The following is a 25,569-nucleotide window of genomic DNA, read 5'->3' as shown; positions in this document are numbered from 1 at the left end:
TTCCTCTTCCGTTGTTTGATCCACTGAACCGTTTCACATGCAATTAGAGCCCCGTCATGAATCTTCCGACCCTTTACAAAAGCACTCTGTGTCTCGCCTACTAGTCCTGGCATAACCCCTCTCATTCTCCTAACCAGCATCTTCGAAATTACCTTATATACACACCCCACCATGCTAATCGGACGCAAATCTTTGATTTCCTTAGCACCAGGAAACTTGGGGGCCAGCGCCACCCATGTGACATTAGCATCAGGCGGTAACCTTGAGGATTGGAAAAAACCCAACACCGCTGCCGTGAAGTCCGATCCTATATCATTCCAACACTTCTTTATGAAGTTCATGTTGTACCCATCACATCCTGGGGCCTTGGATGATTCACAATCCCACACCGCCGCTTTGATCTCCTCAGGTGACGGTAGTACCTCTAGTGCAAGAGAATCCTCCTCGCTGATCCTTTCCACCAGACCATCTCTGAATCCCACCTCCGGGGACCTCTCTTGATGATATAATTCTTTGTAGAACTCCCTAATGGCAATTTTAATCCTAGCTTGATTCCTTATCAATCTTCCATTAATAGCTAGTGTATCAATTCTGTTATTTTGCCGTCTCGCCGAAGCTAAGTTATGAAAGTATCTCGTATTTTTATCCATGTCCCTTGCAAGCCTCGACCTTGACATTTGCTTCCAATGTAATTCTTTCCTCACATACCATTTCTCACAGCACTTAACCAACGCCTTCCTTCTTGCTTCCACTGTCTCATCATAGTTTCCATTGCTAACCATGTCATCAATCTTCTGAATCTCTTCCTCAAATTTCAAAATTTTCCTGTCCATATCACCAAAGTTGTCTCTGTGCCATCTCCCCAAAGGAATCGTCAACGCCTTCAGTTTATCGGTGAATTGTATCTCTCCCAGCCCTCTCTATTCCTCCTTAACCATCCTTAGAAACCCTTCATGAGTAAACCACGAATCCAGACTTCGGAACGGCCTCGGTCCAACTCTTAGTCTCTTCTCTTCCACTAAGATGGGACAGTGGTCTGACAACCCCCGTAACCCACCTCTCAAACGAGTCTCCGGAAATGCCTCCATCCATTCCAAACTAACCAGAGCTCTGTCAATGCGGCTACATGACTGTCCTCTGAACCATGTAAACTTACGATCTGAAATTGGCAAGTCCACCAGACCCATGTCATGTACCCAATCGTTATAGTCTTGTGCCGATGGAGGTAAGCTTTCTAGACCTCGCCTTTCTTCCACTTGTCCAATCTCATTAAAATCCCCCATAAAACAACAAGCGCCTGGACATAAACCAGCCATGTAACTCAGCTCCTCCCACACAAAACATTTCTCATCTCTCGTGTGAGCCCCATAAACCAAGAAGAATGCACAGTTAACAGACTTCTCTGCCAGTACCCCTTCAACACAGAACCATCGCTCACCTTTATAGCAATTTTGAATTTTAAAGAAAGCATCATCCCATATCAATAACAGGCCACCGGAGGCACCATCAGACTCTACATATTCCCATCCCGCGCTTCCACTCCCCCATATTTTTGATACATCAAATCTTGTCACTAACTGTCTTTTAGTCTCTACCAAGCCTAACATATCCAACCTATGTTTCCTCTTGAGTTCTTTTACCATTCTCAGCTTCCCGTCACCCCTTAACCCCCTAATATTCCATGAATTGATAATCATTTTGAATTATAATTACACACCTTTTTGATATTTTTTGGCCTGCTTCGTCTTGCTTTAGCCTTCTGTTTTGCCACTTTTTTATTCCGAGCAATCTCTTCATTATGTTCTTGGAGGATAGCCATAATGACTTCTTCTTCATCAAGCAACATTGCTCCAGACTCTTTTGCTAGCTCTCATGTCTTGCGGTTTTCCAGCATTTTCATCCAAGCTTTCATACTCATGACTGCTGTTCTCATCTTCGTTGAGGTGTCTTTGTCCCTCTTTATGATCACCTCTATCACCATACCCTTCTCCACATTCTGAACGGCCATATTCTTGTCACTAGCCAAATCAGTTCTCAATCCTGGCTTCTCTAAACTTGCATTGCCATTGATAATAGTTGCGTGATTGGCCTCATTACTATGCCGGTTCCCTTCCTCAACCGGTTGAACCTCCTCATGACTCATCACAGACCTCTCCTTCCTGACAACATTTTTCCCAATCCATAATCCCCTGTCCTTACCTCTTTGTCGCCTTCTGCAGCCTCCCGGTCTCCATCGATACCGTCCCTTATCGGCGCACAGCTAACAGTCATCCGGGCATCATCTCTGTCAGTTACTCTCCGTCTCGATGATTTCCGGCCGATGGACGCAGAACTCCATCCTTCTTCCTCGCTCTCAGATCCGGCACCCTCAACCAGCTCACCCTCTTCCAACCTTTCCGCAGTGCAGCGTTCATCACCTCCTGCATCGTGCACAACGCATTCTCCGCCACCTTCCCGCTTACCGAACTTGCCGCTCGACGCCTCTAGCACGCGAGGTTCCCCTAGCGGCGCAGTTGGGACAGCAGGAACCGATCTAATCTTTTGGGGCTGTCTGGCCCGACCCGCGAAGGCATGGTGGGTTCCTTGGATCAGACCAACCCGGCCCACAGGACTGTCCTCCAGTCCAGCGAAGCAAGTGCCGCTTCTACCCACCCCAGCTGTTAAAGAATTTGGGCCTCCTTGGCCCAACATGGCTTTTTTATTTTTGGTTGAATTGGTGGCCCTTCCTTCTCTCACACATGTTCCATTGGGCTTCCCTCTTTCTAGCCCATTTTGGTTGCAGGTGTAATTCCACGGAATTGTTAGCTCCGAATCAGTTTGATTACTCTCTCCCAATCCCATGAAATCTGCTAAGCCATCAATAGGACAATAAATTTGCTGATTCTTACCCGAATTCATTTGATTGAGCTTTAAGTGGTCATAACTCCATTCATTCAAAATTGACTCCGAAATTACTACTCTATCCTCATCTTCTTCTTCCCGTCGTACCCTTCCCGCAACCACTAACGCTGCCTGATCTCCATAGTCTAACAACTTTGTGAGGTCTGGCGACATTGCAGCATCAGCATCAAGATTTCTATCTCTAACGTTATTTTGGAGAACGCAGGGTACACCTTTATCCGCTCTTCTTTCCAACTGACATTGTGAACTGTAAACTTCTTGTCCCACCTCTTTTACCAAGACGTCAAAGCCACTGGTATCTAGAGTGATATGAACCCATTCATTGATCACATCCATAACACAAGTATCGATTAGTACACGACCGACGCTAAACGAGGCGCATGCTTCCGTCCCTTTATCACACCCAACCACCTCTCCCCATTGACCTCCGATTTTCTTGAAGGTATCCATTGACCAAATATGTAGCGGGACCCCATAACACTCTAACCAGACTCTTCGAGAATCACTTTTCTCCGATTTGTCCCACCTCCATACGTTATGAAATATTCGTAACAGGCTATTCATTTTGAATGTGTACGTCTCTTCCGCATTCAACAAGCTATCGAACGTCAGCAAGGCTTTGTAAGCTCCCAATTCTCGTACCTGAACAACTTGTGGGAAGTTCTTAGTAACCAGATCCTGTAGCAGTCCATAGTCAATGGCCGTCGTTGTTCCACCTATCAGGCTTTTCTGCAACCAATGCAAGTTCTCTTTCGCCATAGCCACTTCCAGCTTCTTTGTCCAACCGTTCCCACGTGGGTCTGGTATCTTATCTTTTCTCACATCCTTAGAACTACTAGCTGGGAGAGCTGGAGCATCCTCCCGTTCCTTTTCCGGCTGGCGGTCATTTTCTCACCGAACAATCCCTCATTCCTGCATCTTCTGTTTGCCAACTACAGGCGCCAGTCTCCTGTATTTTGCTTCCCCAACAAACACAATCTTGCCTCTCAGTCTCATACGATTCATCTCTGTTATGGCCTTTAAAGCCCCTCCCTTCGTGGTGTATCGTATGAACGCGAATATGTATAAACTACCATTTTTTTGCTTCCGAGCAAGATATATGTCGTTTATGCGTCCAGTCCAACTGAATAGTTCGAACAGTTCTCTCTTTGAGATGTCCTCTGGAAGGTTATCCAGGAAAATCGAAAAGGACTCCGTCTCCAACCGCCGATACTCTTCTCGATTCCAAACTCTAGGATCTTTGATCGGATTCCTAAACCTACCCCCCACTGTGTTTCCCACCCACACTCTCTCTCTCTCTCTCATTCTCTCACTTTTGTATTAAAGCCACGTTATACATATCCATACATGAATCCAAGCCATTAACTCTTCCTCTTCCTCTTCCTTATTTTCTGCTGCTTCTTCTTCTTTTTTTCCATTATCATCTTTTTTTTCTTATTTATTTTTTTCTTCTTGTTTTACTTTTTTAAGTTTTTCTTGTTTTACTCTCTTAACAAGAATAAAAACAAAAAAAAAATCAAACAAAGAAGAAGAAAAAAGACATAATGTTGCAAAATTATTAGGAAGAAAATAAACATACGTTCATTCAACAAAAAGAAAGAAAGAAATAAGGAAAAGAAGAAGAAAAATACGACATTAAAGAAGACATTTTGTACTTTTGTAGCAAAATTTCGATTTAAAAACTAAGAAATTTATGTGTATTTGTTAATAAATTTTAGTATATTTTTATTCTGATAAGTTCTGCACCATTCAAAAATCTTCCTCTTCCTCCTCTTTTTATTATTCATCTTTTCTTTCGTATTTTACATTTTTAAGTTTCTTCTTATTTTACTCTCTTAACAAGAATAAAAACAAAAAAATCAAACAAAAAAAATGAAAAACACATAATGTTACAAAATTACTAAGAAGAAAATGAACATACATTCATTCAACTAAAAAAAAAGAAAGAAATAAGAAAAATGCAACATTAAAAATGACATTTTTGTGTTTTTCTAACAAAATTTCGGTGTAACAAATGAGAAATTTATGTGTATTTGTTAAAAAATTTTGGTCTATTTTTATTCTGATAAATTCTGCATAATTCAAAACTTTTCCACTTTTTTCTCCTCATATTTTGCTGCTTCTTCTTCATCTTATTATTATTATTATTATTATTATTATTATTATTATTATTATTATTATTATTATTATTATTATTATTTCATTTTCTTATAATTCTTCTTATTTCACTTTCTTAAGAGGAATAAAATAAAAAAAGACAAAAAAGAAATGCTGCAAAATTACTAGAAAGAAAAAGAAAAAAAATGCAACAATAACAACAATAATAAAAGAACGACGATGGAGAGAAAATACGCGAAGAAGAAGAAGGAATACGAAGACCTAAAATGGTATGTTTGCGTTGGTGATACGTGCGTGTGTACACGCTGGGTGTAATGAAAATAATTTTTATTAGGTCTGGACTAACTTGATTAAATTTGGTTGACAAAAAAACTTAAATGTAACAAAATTATTTGAAATTTTGGATTAGTAATTATGGATAAGTTAAGACTTTTGTTAGTAGAAATTCTTTAATAAATATATTAAAATTTAAATTTTATAAATTTTTAAATTTCTTTTCAACTGATATTTTAATATTTATTTTTAAAATATATATTAACTAAATTCTATTTTTTTTTAAGCAAATCATGGATGGGTATTACCACTAATTTATTTAAGAATGATATTACATACACAAAATTTTTTATAATCAAATTCAATCAAGTTAATATCAGTTGAAAAAAAAAATACAAATATATAATGTAGTAGTTTTTTATTTTCGTATTTTTTAACATAAAAATTTTATTATAAAGAACACAAATTTTTATATATAATACAAAAAATTTGTAGTAATACATAAATTTATGGATATAATATAAAAATTTTTATACCATAAAAAAGTTTGTGATATAACAAAATTTTTTTGTATTGTATGTGTATTAATTTTTTTGTTATGCATTAAAATTTTTATGTTGTGTATTAAATTTTGTGTTTAATATTTTTGCTGAATGATGATGATAATAAAAAAGAATGAAAAGAAAGAAAAAGACAGTAATAATAACAATAATAATGGTGACGATAATAGTGATAGCAGCGTAGCGATAATAGTGACGGCAACGAAAATGACAAAGACCATATTAAAAAAAATGCATAAAAAATATATAATGAATGATGAACAAAAAGAAAAAAAAAAGTAATACGTAAAAAGAAGAAAAAGCATAGTTAATTGGAATTTGGTTTACAAAACGTTTGGAAGCTTAATTTTATTGTTTATTTAATTAAATATAATCTCTCAAGCGATATGGAATTGGAATCTAAGACGAAGGTTAGGCTAGAGAAATCGGATCAAATAGTTTTGGTCGCTGGTCATTACCCAAGAAAATAATATAAACAAAAGAGAATATTCTAGCACATTCATTAGCTAACTCTCGAAATTAAAAAATAATATACCTCTTGTCGTGGAATATTCGTGTGTGGGGCACTATTATCATGATTATTGCCTTGTCTTATATGCAGAAGACTCCAATTGCAGCTTTCATCCTTTGTTTTTCGTATATCGAGTGTGAACATATAATAATTGGCAACTACTCAAATGAAGATGCTAAAAACATCTTTTTATGAAGATTCTTGTGTTAAAAGTGTACTTTGTTTGTTTAGCCACACTTTAAAAAAAATAACACTTTTGCAACACATCAAAATCAAACCATACATTTTATCATCTAATGGTAAAAAAGAAGTATCTTCATATGAAGACAATAGTAAAATCTTCATGGTAGTATCCAACATCAATATAAAATCTAACACCATCCTCATGCATGTAAAAGTAAAGTTTCTTTATTTAAATAAAATAATGAGAGATCTAAATTACTTAATTCTTTTAAATCGTATTTTATCACGTAAATTTCCTATTTGAATTAATATATAATTCGTTCTAAGATGATGCGGTTTAATTAATATATTAAATCTTACACTTTATTAGAACGATTTATGTGTAGAAGTTCTCTCATATAATAAGTATAAATCATTCTAAAGTATTGAACTTCTCAAAATGAATGTAAATCGTTTTATCTTAAAATGATTTATACTTTTACACATAAAACATAACAATCTGGCACAATTTATGTTCAAAACATAAATTTTAAAACTCTGTAATAATTTATATATAAAGAGTTAAATTCTTAGGATTCTGTGATAATTTATGTGTAAAAAACTAATTCTTAGGATTCTATGGCAATTTAAGAAGATAATAACTCTATAAATAAATGAGAATACTCTAACGTGAAGTTAGAATTTTGGAAGAGATGATTGAGTGTATCTTTACTAGTTCATCATCGAAGAAAAATTGACAAAAACACAAGTGAGAGTGTTACATTTTCTAGTAAAACGTAGATTGATCTGTTTGTCAATCTGTCAATGAGCTTGATGGATTTATAAAATAATATATTACAGAAGTTAGGAAAGTGTGGCAAAAAACGTGTAAAGCAAGTTTTTTTTTCAGATTTCTATCTTACTTAGGTAAGGGTATGTCAAGTTTGGAAAATATGAAATTATAGGCGATGACGACGTGCGAGTTATATTTCATAGTCAAGCTAGATTTTCATATTTGGGTGCTATGGAGTTGTTTGCGAGAATGGTTGATGTAAAGGGTAGCTCTGGTGGATCTACTCCAAATCCGCCAACCGGCGGAATAGAAGGGAGTTCTAGGGCCATTCCAGCAGTTCAATAGGTTACTGCCTATGTTTCATCTCCATCATTTGCAATAGATTTGCCGGTCCAGGCAGATAATACAGATGACTTGGGTGATGTGCGTACCTTTGGGGAGCTTGCAGCTGCAATGAGAGCAGCACCTGTATTGAACGGTGCACCCGCATTCATGGAGGTCGGAGAAAGAAATCCAATTACAGAAGTTATAGGAGATGATGGGTCAGATTCGGAACCACACATCATTGGTGATGGTAGCGATGGCGAGGAGAACACTATACTTGGTGGAAGGTCGCAAGCCTAGTCAAACTCTCAGACACAACAGTACCCTCCACACTTCTCTAACTTGGATCTTGAGGCAATGAATAAATCTGCATTTCCATATCAACAACTTCCTGCTATTCATGGAGATGGACCTGGGATGCTTAGTGTAACACCCTCACTATCAAAATGTCACGCTTCTAACTGCGCCACTATGATAGCGAGAATATTACGACGACTTTCATATATTTAATAATATGATATTAGCCTTTAACTCAAAACCACATCACTATTTTCTTGGAAAAACTGAAAATACTTTTAAATTTTTACCAACATGCATATACATATATACAAAACTTCTTACATAAGTAACTTATATATATTATATACATACAAATCATACAACTCCTATCCCTCTTACAAAATTATAATGATAAAGGCAAGGAAAAAACTATGACTAATATATATACAAACAGAAACAGTGCAGCTAAGGACTTAGCAAAAACTTCATTAGCTTCCTCGTCTGTCCTGAAAAGAGAAGTCTGTAGGAGGTGAGAACATCGTCCTTACTAGTTCTTAGTAGAGGATTTTTAAGAATTGTCATAAGAAGATATTTTAAATAAAACTATTTTCAATCGCAGTAATCGTCAGTTCATTATCCAAATCTAAAACCCATATTTTTCTTATAAATATTTCACGCAAAATAATATTTCATACATTTCACCACTTACTAAGGAACCATTTTAACCAGAACTTACCACTAATCCAACATATCACGGCCTCCGGCCCAAACGCAATCAGTTCACAGCCTTCGACCCAACATATAATCAAATCAATAATCAAATAATCACATCAAGAAATGACCTTCAGTGTCACCACCACCAGCATAAGGGATCCTTAGTTGTTCAAACATATACAAAGCATTACAAGAAAAACACAAATAGAGAGAGCAGGTACGGCAAATAGATCAAGTAGCAGTTAATTACAGTTAGAAAGTAGGCAAGCCAAATGTAAAATCCAGAACTTTTGAAAAGTCTTATTATGATCAAGTCTCAAATCATATGGTTATTTATAGCCTTAATTTTAGAAATTATTTTATTAAAGGTAATTAAGACAAGTTTTGATTTATTGGATTTGAGATAAGTTATGATTATTATCCAATTTTACAATTATTGGATTATTTTCTATATGTAAAGTATAAGGTTGATAGTTATGAAATAATAAGGATTTTATATGATTTGGATTAGATAAGTAATATTTTAATTTATTGATATTGCTATTTTAAAAAATAGAGAAATTAATTATATTAATTCTAAATTTTGGATTTGGACATTTTATTGAAAATAAAGTGTGAAATTGATGAGCAAATAATATTTTATGCACTATTATTGTTGAATTAGAATTTATTTCTAATTACTACATTATACCTATTTTTAAGTGAAATTACCGAATTACCCTAACCCTAATTTTTGAAAATGAAACACTCTAACCCTGAAAACCCTAACCAGAACCCGTTTCCCCCTCTGAGCCCATCAGCAGCAATACGCATGTTTTCCCTTTTCCAAATTAGTATGCAGTAACCATGGAGAAAAGGAGGAAAGGGTTAGAAGGAAACGGGTAGAGACGGAAGAAGGGGAGGAGAGGAAGAAGGAGTTGACGCCGGCCAGGGGGAGAAGAGTGCTGCCACCACTACGTCACGCCTTGCCGCCGTGCCTCGCCTTGCCGCCGTCGTCCTCGCAGGCATGAAGGAAACCCTTGCTGCCACTGCTGCCCGTGGATCCGACGCCATCGCGGGTCAGAACTCAGGCGGGAGAGAAGGTCGCGAAGGAGGAGGGAACCGCGCCATTCTGCCTCGCCATCGCCACTGAAGCCGCACCCAGCCCAGCCGCGCCGCCGTCCCTGCGCTGTCGCAGAGCAGATCTGAGGCGAGGGATAGGATCGCGATGGGGGAAAGAGTCGCGCCACCCAGTCGCCGGTGTTGTCGCGAGGAAAAGAGGGAGAGCCCGCCGGAGAAGAACCGCCGCAGAACTGTCCCTGCCGCTGCACCCAACTGCTGTTGGGAGCCTTGTCGCCGCTCATGGGGGTGCGCCGGTAAACCTCTGCCGCCGGAAACGCCGCTGCCGTCGCCGGAAGGCTTTGTCGGTAAGGATTTTAAGCTGGTTCTCATTCTCCGTTGAGTTTCTGGGAACCTCATTGTCCCTACATGTTGTTCAGGTCGCCGCTGCCGCTTGAAGTGGCTGCCGGGCCGCCGCCGAACCGGTTCAGAGATCGCCGCTGTTTCAGTTCAACCATTCTTCCTCAGTCTTGGTAAGCGTTTTGGTTTGCGAAGCCTTTTTGTTGCTGTTCAGATAATTTAGGCTGAGGTGTTGTGGCGTTATTTGTCACAGGGTGGTGTATCGATGCTTGCGTGTCTTGCTCGGAGTTTGCGACTGCCTCGTTTCGCTAGTTCAGTAAGTAAGTTATGTTTCGAATAGCCTCGCGTTAGTATTCGGTTGTGTTTGATTAATGAATATGAGTCTTGGTAACGTGGGATCGAGTCCTGATTATTATATGCTGCGATTAGTGTTGCTATGGCTATTGCGAAGGTGGCTTGGAGCTGAGGATTTGGTTGCCGTTAGTTTGGGCTGAGGCGGAAAGGACTCTGTGAGACGTTTGGGTTATGGATTTGCGTTTCGAGGTAGGGGCGCTTTCCAAAAACTATATTGTATATATTGGAATTATTACATATGGATACTGATGTGAGTGAATGTGTATTTGGTGATTGTATCGGCCTTATGTATGGCTTGATTTGCCTTGGTTGGTTATGAACGTCTGTTGGTTGAATTGTTATGTGGTTTTGTGAAACGAAATGCTTTTCAAGTTGATTCTTTTAAAGCTTTGAGATCGAGTTTAACCTGTTGAGAATTGATTTGAGTTAATTTTATTGAGAATGTGAAAAATAGAATCCACCCTTGAATTCAGCCTGGCTTGCTTTAAATGATCTGGTTTGATAAATGAATGTTGCGGAACCGTTTCCTTAAAGCTTTGGAAATGAGTTGATTTAGTTGATATGGTGTGATTTTGAAACGGTTTTCTTGAGATATGCCAATGAGGCGACTGTTGGATTTAGCTTGATTTTGGATTCTGGACTGTTGAAAAGGATTGTGGAACGGTTTAGTGGGGACCCGAACCGGGTGGCAAAGTCCAAGTTTTAGGGGAGGTGCTGCCGAAATTTCTATAAAATTCGAGTCTTTATTGAATGTTGTCTGAAAAAAATGATGAGTTAAAGACTTCTACTATTTTACTTGAATTATCAAGAAAAGAATGATTCATGCTTTTGAAATGAATTATTAAAGAGGAAATTGTGATTCAGTCTTACTTCTTAAGAAATGCATTGTATCTTTTCAGAAGAAAGTTATTTAGATGAAACTTGTGTTTTAAAGCTGTTTGGATGTAAAAAGGGTTTATGCCTTCGAATTTGACTTGGGGGTTTTAATTAAAGGAGTTTCAATGACTTTGAAAGAACCTGAGTGTCTATTGACAAGTTTCATTTTGAAATGTTTTGAGAAAGGTTTGAGTACTCTTTGAATTCTGAATCCTTGCAAGACTAAAACAATTTTAACAGATGAAACGTTTTAGAATTTGTCATGGGGGTTAAAGCTGGTTTTGCCTAAGTAGAGGAAACGGCTTTGAAGGAAGTAAATGATTACGTGACTCGGTTTGGCTTGGATCCTATTTTATTACTCAAATCGGAAAGCCAATGTTTTAATGATTTTAAATGAATTTGGCGAAATGAGTTATGCTGTTCTCCCCTAAGGACTTGGGACTCTGCCGAGGAACTTTTGTTACAAAAATCTCATTGTTGGATGGGTGATTTTGAATGAGTCAAAAGGAATCTTTAACTTTCCATGGTTTTGGAAGTTTTGGAAAGAGGAAGCCGAGAGTGGCTTATTTCAAAAAGGGAATTTTCCTTGAGTAAAATTGGCTTATGAGCCTGAGATAATTTGAGAAATGAGATCTTTAAAGCCAAGGCTGAAAAGAGTTGAAACTTGATTTCAAAGTGAAATGAATTGAGAAAATGATTTATGGCTTAAATGCCGATTTTATGAATTTGATGATTTTGAATGTGGAAGTGCTGTTTTATTATGAGCCGGAATGACTATGTATGATTATGAATATTGAGTGGTTCTGGATTGAACCGTGAGCCAGAATGGCTGTGTGTGATTATCAATATTGGCTGGTTCTGGACTGAACTGTAAGCCGGATGGCTGAGATGGATGTTGATCCATGGATGAGAATGAATGCATGTATATGCTGAATTATTGATAATTGTAATTTTTGCACTTCCACTATTGGAGATGAGGGTTTCCCTGGGTAGTAGCAATGGCTAGCCACCATGTGCTCCAGGTTGAGACTCGAAGCTCTGTTAACCCAATGTCGTAAGTGTGGCCGGGCATTGTGAAAGGCCCGGATGAGCTCGCCCCCATAAATATTCACCAGTGATGGTGATGGATAAATATTCACCAGTGAGGGTGATGGATATGGATCATGATTATGATCAAGTTTATGATGAGTATAACTCGAGTTGGGGATGCACGACAGAGGGACGTCCAATGGTTAGCTACCAGGACTTGTCGGGTTGGCTCTATAACCGACAGATGATATCATCAGCCACTAGGGACAGGCATGCATCATATGCATTTGTGTGACATTGGTTGGGTGTGCATATTATACTTGGTTTGCCTATGTGATTAATTGCTAACTGTTTTACTTGTAATAACTGTTTGTTTGTGCTTGAACCTCCTATCTGTGTTTGCATCTGGGACTCTGTTGGATTGTGGTGATTGGTTGTTGGTTGGATTGTTTGGGCCTAGGGCCGTGGTTGGAATGAGATGAACTGATGGTTGATTTCGGTTTTGTGTTTCTGGTTTGGAATAAAATATGAAAGGCTATTTTGGTTTCGCTTAGATAAACCGCTTTGAAAGGCTTCTGAGTTTTTGAGAATTGAACGGTTCTTCTTTCCGAAAAGATTTCCGACTTTACTTTCATTGTAAACCGTTGTTTTTGAAAAGAGGCATAAGACGGTTATGAATCACTGGTACGGTTTATCTTCACGTATCCTATTACAGTAATTCCTAAAAACCCTCTACTGAGAACCCTTTCGAGGATGATGTTCTCACCCCCCTACATTTTTCCCCTTTCAGGATATGGGCGCAGAAGTTACGAAGAGCTTATTTAATTGTTGTTGTAATGCTCTGTATTGTTTTAGTTATGGTTTATTGTACCCTCGCCTTTATCTTGATATAATCTGTAAGAGGGATAGGAATTGTATTGGATTATGTTTGTAGTATTACTTATATATATGTATGTATATATATGGATGTACTCTTTATGAGTTTTTGTACGTTGTATGGTATTTATGGATGTACGTTATCGAACGAAAGAATTTTTGGGAGCGGTATTGCGGTTTAAAGTTTTAAACAGGCTCATATTTTAGTATTAAATAATGTAAAAGTCGTCGTAATGTCCGAGCTATCAAAGGCGCGCAGCCGGAAGCGTGAGCTTTGGTAGTTAGGGTGTTACATTATGGTATCAGAGTAGTTCTTCCTGTAGAGCCTGAGGAATGGACTGACTATGCTTCAATTGCATACTCTGAGTGTTTGTCATGTATTAGGTCTTGTCGAATGACGAGAATTAGAGCTTTATGCACATGACGGTCTATTGATTAACGCTGTTAGTGTTGCATTGCATAATTTCTGATATTAAGTTTGGCCGGCTTAATACTAGTGAATTATGTATATGAGAGCACTAATGGGTTATCATAGATGATATACAAGTTTTGAGTAAAGCGAATCGCAGGTTTTGGGAACGTTGGAAACTATTTCTCGAGGCTATTCAGTTGTGTGTCTTGAATTTTGTTCGAGTCGACCTGTTCTTTTATATCCTAACTTGAAGCTCTTGTTTGCTAGTTCTTTTGAAAAGTAGTTTGATTTTTCAACTCTATTCCTCTATCCATATGCATTCTTGTTTGACCTTAAGTGCATATGCTGGTTTAAGATCCTTGTTGCATCTATCCTCCTCTGTTTGAGTTCTTCTTGATTCAAGTATTCTTTGATATAGCCTTGAACTTGTCTTAATGTGCTGTGACTTTTAACTCCGGGTTCCGTGTTCATTCTTAGAGAACTTGTTGATTCAGTTTTCCTCTTATTTGACAGTGATTACAGCTAATTTTGAGATTTTTATAAAAATTGCTGTTGACTAGATATACACTTATCTATATGTGAAACTTTGAAGATTTCTTACACATTTTAACAACTACTTATCTTAACACATCGCCTGTACTTTTACTGGTTTACGGAACTGCACTTACTTTAAAAGTAAATTGATTTTCTAGTAATTTCACTATAGTTCCAATGCACATCTTCATTTGATTATGTATTTGGATATTTTTCAAAATTTTGAAAAGAAGGGATTTACTAATTTTGTCTCAGTTGAGTTTCGTTTGATAAGCTTTACTTAACTTATTTTGAATTGAGTTTGATTTAGCATGCTATATGGTTTATGCCATTGTTGTTCTTTTGAAAATGTTGGATTCATAGCTTTCTTCTTATGAATGGAATCGTTCCTTCTTAAGCTTTTCACCTCTATGAATGTCATACGTGATTCTGTTTTTAACTAATCTTTTGCACCTTGTGAACATTATCATTGATCTTGGTTTTTCCTCCCTTGTGAATCTCACTCTTATGTGAGTCAGCTTGATTTGTTTCAAATTTGTGCATCGTCTATCCTCTCATTGTCTTTACAAGAGTTTTTAATCAAAGATTTATCCTTGGGAAATTTCTAATGATTGATTGATCTTTCCCTAAGGCTTAGTATTCTCTTGGATCAATGGAAAGCTTGTTTGATGACTCATGCCTAGTGAATCTTGTTTGAACTACTTTGGTTTAAGATTCTTTCTTGTATGGCTTGACTCCTTTTTAAGTACATCCTAATATTCTTGAATATCCTTTTGAAATGGTGATTTCAAGTATACTTTTGGAGTCTTGTTTTGAACTTTTAAGGAAGTTTTAAATTCTCTTATAAGAAGTTTTAAACGGAATTTATTTTCTGTTGTTTGATTGAGATTGAAACCATTGTTCAATTTTGGCGAAGTTAATTTAAAGTTGGCATGCACTATTTTAAATGAAGTTTTGAAAAGCTTCCTTGTTTAGTGGAAATCGGTTCGTTTGTAACGCACTACTTATTTCCTTTACCAAATTGTAAGCAAATTTTTACTTCGGAGTTTCTTTTCTAAAAAGAGTTTAACTTCCTCTTTCGTACTTGCTATAAGTGTTATACACGCTTGTTTGAATATGAATTTTTAGAATTTTTGAACAAGCATTTGATCACTTCCGAGTTTTTATGAACTGCTTTTGGTTAAGTTGTGCTCTAATTATCTTTCTAAAATATTTGAGGAAATATTTTAGCTCTTAGCCAAAGTTGTGTGCATTTTGTTTTTGGAACTCTACAAAATCTACTTCAACATGAAATTGTATTGAAGTAAAGCCACGTTTATCCTTTTGTTACTCCCTTGAAGGATGTTTGTTGTTTAACTTCTCTTTTAGACTGCGAAGTGATATTTTTACAAGTTTTCGATTCTTTTAAGAACAATGTATTCGGAAGTATTTCAATTATGCTCTTGAGTTCTGTGAGCTTTGTCTTGGGTTTGAGAGATTCTTCTCTATAAACTTCATACTTCTTCGACTCACCTTGAATTTATTTCAAACTAATGCGCTGATCCTTCTCCTTGTTGATCCTATTGGATTTCTTTGATTCAAGGGTTATCTTTGAGGTTGTCAATTGAATTGTGTCTAGTAAACTTCATTGCTTGAGTATCCTTGGTTATCTGGGATTGGATATATTCTCTCAAACCTATTATTGCTATCCTTGACATTTGACTCTCCTTTCTAAATCTTGTATCCTTCTGAGTAGACTCGAGAATTGTTTTGATATCACGTGCGACTTGTAGACGTATACGTAACGCGATGAGTTAGTTCTTTAAGACGTGATATGTGTATATGGAAGTTGAAACGGTAGGTGTACAACGCTATGAGTTATGGGTGTTTTGTTCCTTGCGAACGGGTTTGCGGTTGTCAGGCTTGTGATCGAGTATGGGGATTGTAAAGTGCTTGATGGAGTTGGAAAGTTGAAACTTCGAGGTGGATATGAGATTAGTGTGCGGATGTTAAGCACGTCGTTTTAACCCCATCATGTTTTATAGCCTTAATGCTTTGCCCTTCTATCACATGATTGACCCATGTTATCTTTTGCATTGAGTCTACCTTGTAACGTTTGCTTTGCAATCACACTCCTACCTTTACATCCTTATGCTTATGACAATCAAAGTATTTGAAAATCGTATATATAATTATATTGTGAGATATTTTTGCTTCTTCCTTAAATGTGTTCAAGGGTGAACTGTTTGGAATTTCTTTCATTTTGTATCAATTTTCGAGGGCGAAAATTTTTATAAGGTGGGTAGGATGTAAAATCCAGAACTTTTGAAAAGTCTTATTATGATCAAGTCTCAAATCATATGGTTATTTATAGCCTTAATTTTAGAAATTATTTTATTAAAGGTAATTAAGGCAAGTTTTGATTTATTGGATTTGAGATAAGTTATGATTATTATCCAATTTTACAATTATTGGATTATTTTCTATATGTAAAGTATAAGGTTGATAGTTATGAAATAATAAGGATTTTATATGATTTGGATTAGATAAGTAATATTTTAATTTATTGATATTGCTATTTTGAAAAATAGAGAAATTAATTATATTAATTCTAAATTTTGGATTTGGACAATTTATTGAAAATAAAGTGTGAAATTGATGAGCAAATAATATTTTATGCACTATTATTGTTGAATTAGAATTTATTTCTAATTACTACATTATACCTATTTTTAAGTGAAATTACCGAATTACCCCTAACCCTAATTTTTGAAAATGAAACACTCTAACCCTGAAAACCCTAACCAGAACCCGTTTCCCCCTCTGAGCCCATCAGCAGCAATACGCATGTTTTCCCTTTTCCAAATTAGTATGCAGTAACCATGGAGAAAAGGAGGAAAGGGTTAGAAGGACACGGGTAGAGACGGAAGAAGGGGAGGAGAGGAAGAAGGACTTGACGCCGGCCAGGGGGAGAAGAGTGCTGCCACCACTACGTCACGCCTTGCCGCCGTGCCTCGCCTCGCCGCCGTCGTCCTCGCAGGCATGAAGGAAACCCTTGCTGCCACTGCTGCCCGTGGATCCGACGCCATCGCGGGTCAGAACTCAGGCGGGAGAAAAGGTCGCGAAGGAGGAGGGAACCGCGCCATTCTGCCTCGCCATCGCCACTGAAGCCGCACCCAGCCCAGCCGCGCCGCCGTCCCTGCGCTGTCGCAGAGCAGATCTGAGGCGAGGGATAGGACCGTGATGGGGGAAAGAGTCGCGCCACCCAGTCGTCGGTGTTGTCGCGAGGAAAAGAGGGAGAGCCCGCCGGAGAAGAACCGTCGCGGAACTGTCCCTGCCGCTGCACCCAACTGCTGTTGGGAGCCTTGTCGCCGCTCATGGGGGTGCGCCGGTAAACCTCTGCCGCCGGAAACGCCGCTGCCGTCGCCGGAAGGCTTTGTCGGTAAGGATTTTAAGCTGGTTCTCATTCTCCGTTGAGTTTCTGGGAACCTCATTGTCCCTACATGTTGTTCAGGTCGCCGCTGCCGCTTGAAGTGGCTGCCGGGCCGCCGCCGAACCGGTTTAGAGATCGCCGCTGTTTCGGTTCAACCATTCTTCCTCAGTCTTGGTAAGCGTTTTGGTTTGCGAAGCCTTTTTGTTGCTGTTCAGATAATTTAGGCTGAGGTGTTGTGGCGTTATTTGTCACAGGGTGGTATATCGATGCTTGCGTGTCGTGCTCGGAGTTTGCGACTGCCTCGTTTCGATAGTTCAGTAAGTAAGTTATGTTTCAAATAGCCTCGCGTTAGTATTCGGTTGTGTTTGATTAATGAATATGAGTCTTGGTAACGTGGGATCGAGTCCTGATTATTATATGCTGCGATTAGTGTTGCTATGGCTATTGCGAAGGTGGCTTGGAGCTGAGGTTTTGGTTGCCGTTAGTTTGGGCTGAGGCGGAAAGGACTCTGTGAGACGTTTGGGTTATGGATTTGCGTTTCGAGGTAGGGGCGCTTTCCAAAAACTATATTGTATATATTGGAATTATTACATATGGATACTGATGTGAGTGAATGTGTATTTGGTGATTGTATCGGCCTTATGTATGGCTTGATTTGCCTTGGTTGGTTATGAACGTCTGTTGGTTGAATTGTTATGTGGTTTTGTGAAACGAAATGCTTTTCAAGTTGATTCTTTTAAAGCTTTGAGATCGAGTTTAACCCGTTGAGAATTGATTTGAGTTAATTTTATTGAGAATGTGAAAAATAGAATCCACCCTTGAATTCAGCCTGGCTTGCTTTAAATGATCTGGTTTGATAAATGAATGTTGCGGAACCGTTTCCTTAAAGCTTTGGAAATGAGTTGATTTAGTTGATATTGGTGTGATTTTGAAACGGTTTTCTTGAGATATGCCAATGAGGCGACTGTTGGATTTAGCTTGATTTTGGATTGATTTTGGATTCTGAACTGTTGAAAAGGATTGTGGAACGGTTTAGTGGGGACCCGAACCGGGTGGCAAAGTCCAAGTTTTAGGGGAGGTGCTGCCGAAATTTCTATAAAATTCGAGTCTTTATTGAATGTTGTCTGAAAAAATGATGAGTTAAAGACTTCTACTATTTTACTTGAATTATCAAGAAAAGAATGATTCATGCTTTTGAAATGAATTATTAAAGAGGAAATTGTGATTCAGTCTTACTTCTTAAGAAATGCATTGTATCTTTTCAGAAGAAAGTTATTTAGATGAAACTTGTGTTTTAAAGCTGTTTGGATGTAAAAAGGGTTTATGCCTTCGAATTTGACTTGGGGGTTTTAATTAAAGGAGTTTCAATGACTTTGAAAGAACCTGAGTGTCTATTGACAAGTTTCATTTTGAAATGTTTTGAGAAAGGTTTGAGTACTCTTTGAATTCTGAATCCTTGCAAGACTAAAACAATTTTAACAGATGAAACGTTTTAGAATTTGTCATGGGGGTTAAAGCTGGTTTTGCCTAAGTAGAGGAAACGGCTTTGAAGGAAGTAAATGATTACGTGACTCGGTTTGGCTTGGATCCTATTTTATTACTCAAATCGGAAAGCCAATGTTTTAATGATTTTAAATGAATTTGGCGAAATGAGTTATGCTGTTCTCCCCTAAGGACTTGGGACTCTGCCGAGGAACTTTTGTTACAAAAATCTCATTGTTGGATGGGTGATTTTGAATGAGTCAAAAGGAATCTTTAACTTTCCATGGTTTTGGAAGTTTGGAAAGAGGAAGCCGAGAGTGGCTTATTTCAAAAAGGGAATTTTCCTTGAGTAAAATTGGCTTATGAGCCTGAGATAATTTGAGAAATGAGATCTTTAAAGCCAAGGCTGAAAAGAGTTGAAACTTGATTTCAAAGTGAAATGAATTGAGAAAATGATTTATGGCTTAAATGCCGATTTTATGAATTTGATGATTTTGAATGTGGAAGTGCTGTTTTATTATGAGCCGGAATGGCTATGTATGATTATGAATATTGAGTGGTTCTGGATTGAACCGTGAGCCAGAATGGCTGTGTGTGATTATCAATATTGGCTGGTTCTGGACTGAACCGTAAGCCGGATGGCTGAGATGGATGTTGATCCATGGATGAGAATGAATGCATGTATATGCTGAATTATTGATAATTGTGATTTTTGCACTTTCACTATTGGAGATGAGGGTTTCCCTGGGTAGTAGCAATGGCTAGCCACCATGTGCTCCAGGTTGAGACTCGAAGCTCTGTTAACCCAATGTCGTAAGTGTGGCCGGGCACTGTGAAAGGCCCGGATGAGCTCGCCCCCATAAATATTCACCAGTGATGGTGATGGATAAATATTCACCAGTGAGGGTGATGGATATGGATCATGATTATGATCAAGTTTATGATGAGTATAACTCGAGTTGGGGATGCACGACAGAGGGACGTCCAATGGTTAGCTACCAGGACTTGTCGGGTTGGCTCTATAACCGACAGATGATATCATCAGCCACTAGGGACAGGCATGCATCATATGCATTTGTGTGACATTGGTTGGGTGTGCATATTATACTTGGTTTGCCTATGTGATTAATTGCTAACTGTTTTACTTGTAATAACTGTTTGTTTGTGCTTGAACCTCCTATCTGTGTTTGCATCTGGGACTCTGTTGGATTGTGGTGATTGGTTGTTGGTTGGATTGTTTGGGCCTAGGGCCGTGGTTGGAATGAGATGAACTGATGGTTGATTTCGGTTTTGTGTTTCTGGTTTGGAATAAAATATGAAAGGCTATTTTGGTTTCGCTTAGATAAACCGCTTTGAAAGGCTTTTGAGTTTTTGAGAATTGAACGGTTCTTCTTTCCGAAAAGATTTCCGACTTTACTTTCATTGTAAACCGTTGTTTTTGAAAAGAGGCATAAGACGGTTATGAATCACTGGTACGGTTTATCTTCACGTATCCTATTACAGTAATTCCTAAAAACCCTCTACTGAGAACCCTTTCGAGGATGATGTTCTCACCCCCCTACATTTTTCCCCTTTCAGGATATGGGCGCAGAAGTTACGAAGAGCTTATTTAATTGTTGTTGTAATGCTCTGTATTGTTTTAGTTATGGTTTATTGTACCCTCGCCTTTATCTTGATATAATCTGTAAGAGGGATAGGAATTGTATTGGATTATGTTTGTAGTATTACTTATATATATGTATGTATATATATGGATGTACTCTTTATGAGTTTTTGTACGTTGTATGGTATTTATGGATGTACGTTATCGAACGAAAGAATTTTTGGGAGCGGTATTGCGGTTTAAAGTTTTAAACAGGCTCATATTTTAGTATTAAATAATGTAAAAGTCGTCGTAATGTCCGAGCTATCAAAGGCGCGCAGCCGGAAGCGTGAGCTTTGGTAGTTAGGATGTTACACCAAAATAAATGCATACTCAAACAAATCATACAAGTGCATATGATGCATGTCTGCCTTATGGCCGATGATATCATATGTCGATTATACATCCAAACCCGACATGTCTGGTTGCGAACCCTGGACAGAAACACCACATCACGGAGCAAGTGAAACTAAGCCACAATCATTACATACTATCCGCTTAACTCAGAGCAAGTAAAACGAACCACTACTCCTGCGTACTACCCAGGCGGGTATTTACAAACTCAATTTGGAGTAAATGGGACAAACCACAACCCTTGCATACTATCCAGGCATAAAAAATAATAACCCAGAGCAAGTGGAACAAACCACAACCCTTGCTACTACCCAGGTGTCTCAATTACTAACTTGCAACAAGTGAGATGAACCACAACCCTTGTATACTACCCAGGTGTCTCAAACATTAACTCGGAGCAAGTGGGACGAACCACAACACTTGCATACTACTCAGGAAGTGCAAGTATCAAAATATGTTTTAAAACCAATTCACATCCATTTCTTTTTCATAAAACTCCTTTTCACCAAATCAAAAGTCTCAAATTTTATAAAAAAAAATTCGACAGCACCTTCTCTAAAACTTGGACTTTGCCACCCTTCAAAAGTCCCAACCAAACCACTTCTCAACCTTTTTCAACGGGTTCAAAACCAAATCATTTTCCAAAAAAAAAAAAATCAAACTTCCAAATATCAAATCATTTTCGATATCAAACCAATTCAAAATCAAACCGCTTCCAAAATCAAATCATTTCCATATCTCAAATTATTTCCAATTCTCAAAATTATTTCCGATAAATCAACAAAACCAATTCCGATGTCTCAAATCATTTCCAATAACGATTCATTTTCAATATCAAATTAAATCCAAAACCAAAGAAAATCACTTTTCATAATATTCAATCAATCAACTTTCCAAATCAATTTCTTATTAACAACCGCACACTGACCCAAACAAATTAATAATTCAATCAAGCAAATAAGTTTATTCATCCAAAGCAATTCAGTTCAATCATTAAAACTCACATAATCATAAAAATATTTCTTTCATATTAATATCGACTTGTAACAATTCTTGAAAGTAAAATGAATTTAAGAAAAGCACCCCTACCTCGAATAGTTGAAACCCCATAAACCAAAACACGTCAAAAAAACCATTTTCTCTCGAACCGCAACCAACGGCAGCTGCAACCACAGCTCCACTATATCTGTAGTCATAGCAACAACTTTAATTCACCAACATGAAATAACCAGGATTCTATCTTACAAATAACTAAGAACACCGAGTTGCGGCAGCTTCAGTGATGACGCAACAACTTGATGTTGCATGCAACACCCACTAAACTCAACACGCAAGACTCGGAACACGACCCTATGTTACCATTATCTCATAACCTTTAACAAATCAGAACAAAATACTAATTTCAATGGTTACAAAAACAAAAATGCTTACCAAGAAGACATGGGCTTCAGCGGTGGTTTTCGGCAACCAAAACAGTGGCGACGGTGGCAGAACACTACGGCAGTAACAGTGAACCCAGCAACGATGACGGCACGGCTTTCTCCCGCTCCATCGTGTTCTAGTTCTCTCCCGGCGACGATGTGCATGCGACGGCGACAGATCCAATGGCAGTGACAGATCTGGCGGTGACGAGTGGATTCTTCTCCGGCAGCGGCAATGGTGGAGCCTTCGATAATGGTGACAATAGCTCCGTGACAGCTCCCTTTCACGTGTCTTCCCTCTGTTTGCGAACCTCCATTGACGGCAGCGATGAAGACCTCGACGGCGACAGTCTCCCTTTCGCGCAGGACCCAACAGCGCTCTCTCTCTCTCTCTCTCTCTCTCTCTCTCTCTCTCTCTCTCTCTCTCCTCTGACGCGCGATGATGGCAGTAGTAGTAGGATGCGGCGGTGGCGAGCTGAGCACGACGATGGCGTGGTGGCGGTGCGGCTTTCTCCTTCCTTCTCTCCATTCTGGTTCGCATCTCCCTTCTCTTCTTCGCTTTCTTTTCTTTGTTTTCCTTATTCTCGTGTGTGTGTGTGTGTGGGTGAAAGGGTGGGGTTGACGGTTGAGGGTGAGTGATGGTGTGGTAAGTGTTTATTTTCTAGGATTAGGGTAAAATTAGGTAATTTTAATAAAAAAAAGGGTAAAGTACTAATTGAAAACCAATTTTTATCCAACACTAATATTTATAAAAATACTATTTAATTGTCAACTTGCAAATTATTTTCAAATAAATACTCTAATTCAATAATTAGAGATAATCAAATTAATTTCCTTTAAATCATAAAATAAAGTTCAAAGTATAATTATTCAAATTAAAGCATATAAAATCCTCATTATTTTTCGATTATTAAAGCTTTTAAATCAATAATAAAAAAGTAATCAATTAATATAAAAAATTTTGAAAATATGTTCTCGAATAAATAAAACAAATCATTAAATAATTTATTACTAATTTTCAAAAATTTGGGGTCTTATACTTGGCACACCCGAGTTTAAAATCGGCATGCAGTTCGAAAGCAAAGAAGAGGTTGTACTCACGATGAAAAGGTATAACATTTATCGGGGAGTTGAGTATATTTAAGTCCAATCAAATGAAGTATCATGAAAAGTGTGTGCAGTTTGGGAATGGATGCATTTTGGGAAGTATCATCGATAAATCCTGCAATATGCGCAATACCGTTTAGGCAGTACATATCACCTTTATTGGCGGCCATCCTTGTTCCAAAATGCTGATTCTCCCTGCTCCGCCGCACCGTGCCCCTCCGCCGCACTGTGACCCCTCTAACGCACTACGCCGCTCAACCCTCTTCTTCCTCAACCTTTCTTCTCTCTGAAAACTTTGAAACATTGGTGGCTGGCTCTTTGGCTAATGTTAATCACAGCAAACCATTGAGGATTAGCTCTTTACACATAAATTGCCATAGGGTCCTACGGGTTTAGCTCTTTACACATAAATCGCTACTGGGCCTGAGATTTACGTTTTGAACGTAAATCATGTCAGGTTGTTGTGTTTACGTGTAAAAAGTATAAATCCTCCTAGAGTGGAATGATTAACGTTCACTTTGAGAAGCTCAATACCCTAGGACGATTTATGCTTATTATTTGAGAGAGCTTCCATGCATAAATCATCTTAGGTTGTAACTATTAACATATTAACTAAACCACACAACCCTGGGACGATTTATATATTAATTCAAATAGGAAATTTTTGTATTGAAAAACGATTTAGGAAAATCAAGTAATTTTGGATTCTCTTTATTTTATTTAAGTAAAAAAGCCTAAAAGTAAGCTAATATTTATCTTATCTTGAAATCTTTTCATACGTGCAAAATGAATTATTAGCCAATTTTTTAGAATATAATAAAAATTATTTAATTTGTTTTTGTACGCACACAATTAAATTTCTAACACTACACAAAAAATCATCGGATTTACCGGTAGATTTATTAAGAAAATTTATGGGAAATTTATTTACTATTGGATTTAGTGATAGAATAAATTCAACAGTATAAACCTCGCCAGTAATTATTTACCAGCAATTTTTTTCATTCACTGCTAATTACCGGTAGATTTGTGATGCATGAGCATCTTTAATTGTTTTTCCTTTGAATTTTAGTCCATAAGCTAATGATTCTTGTCATTATAAGTAATTATTTCATGGTTTAATGCATATACTTTGAGTTGTGTGAATTCTTTTGTTACAAGAGATTTTGAAAGCAATCAAACAAAAACAAGAAGGAAGAGAAGCAAGCAATAGAAACAAGCAGGACAAGGATAGAAGGAACTAAACAAAAGAGTTTCTGGACAAAGTAGAGGAATTTTTGTTCATCATAGAGAGCTCTCTAGATGGCCAAGCTTCCCTGTGTCTAACACAGGCCCTCATACATCTCACGCAACCTCCAAACTCACCTCCAGGGGCTGCCCTCCACTCTTTCGTCTAACGCAAGCCTCCCTATGTCTAAGGCAAGCCTTTGTGTGTCTAACACTGCCTCCCAATTCACCTCTAGGGGCTGCTCAACCTTGCTTGCATCTAACGCAATCCTTGGTGTGTCTAACGCACTATCACGGAGGCCCAAGAATCCTCAAATTGAGCCATGCGTTAGACGTAGCCTCGAAGCATATAATGCACCAACAATGGGCCAGTCAAAGGACTTGTGAATCCTTCATTAGTCCTCCTTAATCTCTTACTAATCTCTAATTCTTTAAAGCACTTGAGTTGATGATTAAAGTCTGTTCATCTTTTTATGGAGTATTAATCTAAGTGTTTTACTTTATTTGAGGTTTATGCTTTGTTCTATTTCATGATTGAGTTTTCGTTCTTCATCCTTAAAGATTTAGAATTGTTGAAAAATATTCTAACTCAATTTTGAATTCTAAATATTGTTTTGGAAAAAAAGTAATATTGGAATTAGCTTGAAAACTCTTGCTCAAGTCTTTTTTATTTAACTAGGAATAGTGTTTCAAAGAGTTTGCGACACTTATGATTTTTAATTGCTCTAATTTGAATAAGTGACATAAAATTCGGATTAGAAAACTTTTGGAACCATTTTTTCTTGTAAGTTTCAATTGTTTAGGACTAGC

The 25,569-nt window shown here is 37.8% G+C and overlaps 2 protein-coding genes across 3 annotated transcripts; one reads left to right on the top strand and one right to left on the bottom strand.

Annotated features, from left to right (window-relative positions):
* Positions 1–920: 920 nt before the first annotated feature.
* Positions 921–1,697, bottom strand: LOC140179297 (uncharacterized). The gene has a single exon (XM_072218012.1). The coding sequence runs from the start codon at positions 1,695–1,697 to the stop codon at positions 921–923; it is 777 nt and encodes a 258-aa protein (XP_072074113.1).
* Positions 1,698–9,338: 7,641 nt separating this feature from the next.
* On the top strand, positions 9,339–25,263 carry LOC112750541 (uncharacterized). 2 transcript variants are annotated; one of them, XM_072216696.1, is made up of 9 exons: positions 9,371–10,041; positions 10,114–10,206; positions 10,287–10,353; positions 10,463–10,576; positions 13,083–17,535; positions 17,608–17,700; positions 17,781–17,847; positions 17,957–18,070; positions 24,694–25,263. In XM_072216696.1, the coding sequence occupies exons 5-7, from the start codon at positions 17,337–17,339 to the stop codon at positions 17,837–17,839; spliced, it is 351 nt and encodes a 116-aa protein (XP_072072797.1). In that variant the 5' UTR covers positions 9,371–10,041; positions 10,114–10,206; positions 10,287–10,353; positions 10,463–10,576; positions 13,083–17,336; the 3' UTR covers positions 17,840–17,847; positions 17,957–18,070; positions 24,694–25,263. The 2 variants fall into 2 exon arrangements, with proteins under 2 accessions (XP_025655096.1, XP_072072797.1); XM_025799311.3 differs by lacking the exons at positions 17,608–17,700; positions 17,781–17,847; positions 17,957–18,070; positions 24,694–25,263 and having other exon boundaries at positions 9,339–10,041; positions 10,287–10,349; positions 13,083–13,282.
* The last annotated feature ends 306 nt before the right edge of the window (positions 25,264–25,569 follow it).

Source organism: Arachis hypogaea, chromosome 15 (assembly GCF_003086295.3).
Source record: "Arachis hypogaea cultivar Tifrunner chromosome 15, arahy.Tifrunner.gnm2.J5K5, whole genome shotgun sequence".
NCBI lineage: Eukaryota > Viridiplantae > Streptophyta > Magnoliopsida > Fabales > Fabaceae > Arachis > Arachis hypogaea.
Note: the sequence above shows the minus strand (reverse complement) of the source record. Positions and strands in the feature narration are given on the sequence as shown.

What these genes read in the sequence shown, in the direction of transcription:
- LOC140179297 (XM_072218012.1), bottom strand. Translation starts at nt 1,697, where the DNA reads ATGATTATCAATTCATGGAATATTAGGGGGTTAAGGGGTGACGGGAAG.
- LOC112750541 (XM_072216696.1), top strand. Translation starts at nt 17,337, where the DNA reads ATGGGGGAAAGAGTCGCGCCACCCAGTCGTCGGTGTTGTCGCGAGGAA. An exon ending in GTCGCCGGAAGGCTTTGTCG is followed by an intron (nt 17,536 to 17,607) that starts GTAAGGATTTTA and finishes CATGTTGTTCAG; the next exon opens with GTCGCCGCTGCCGCTTGAAG. An exon ending in ACCATTCTTCCTCAGTCTTG is followed by an intron (nt 17,701 to 17,780) that starts GTAAGCGTTTTG and finishes TATTTGTCACAG; the next exon opens with GGTGGTATATCGATGCTTGC.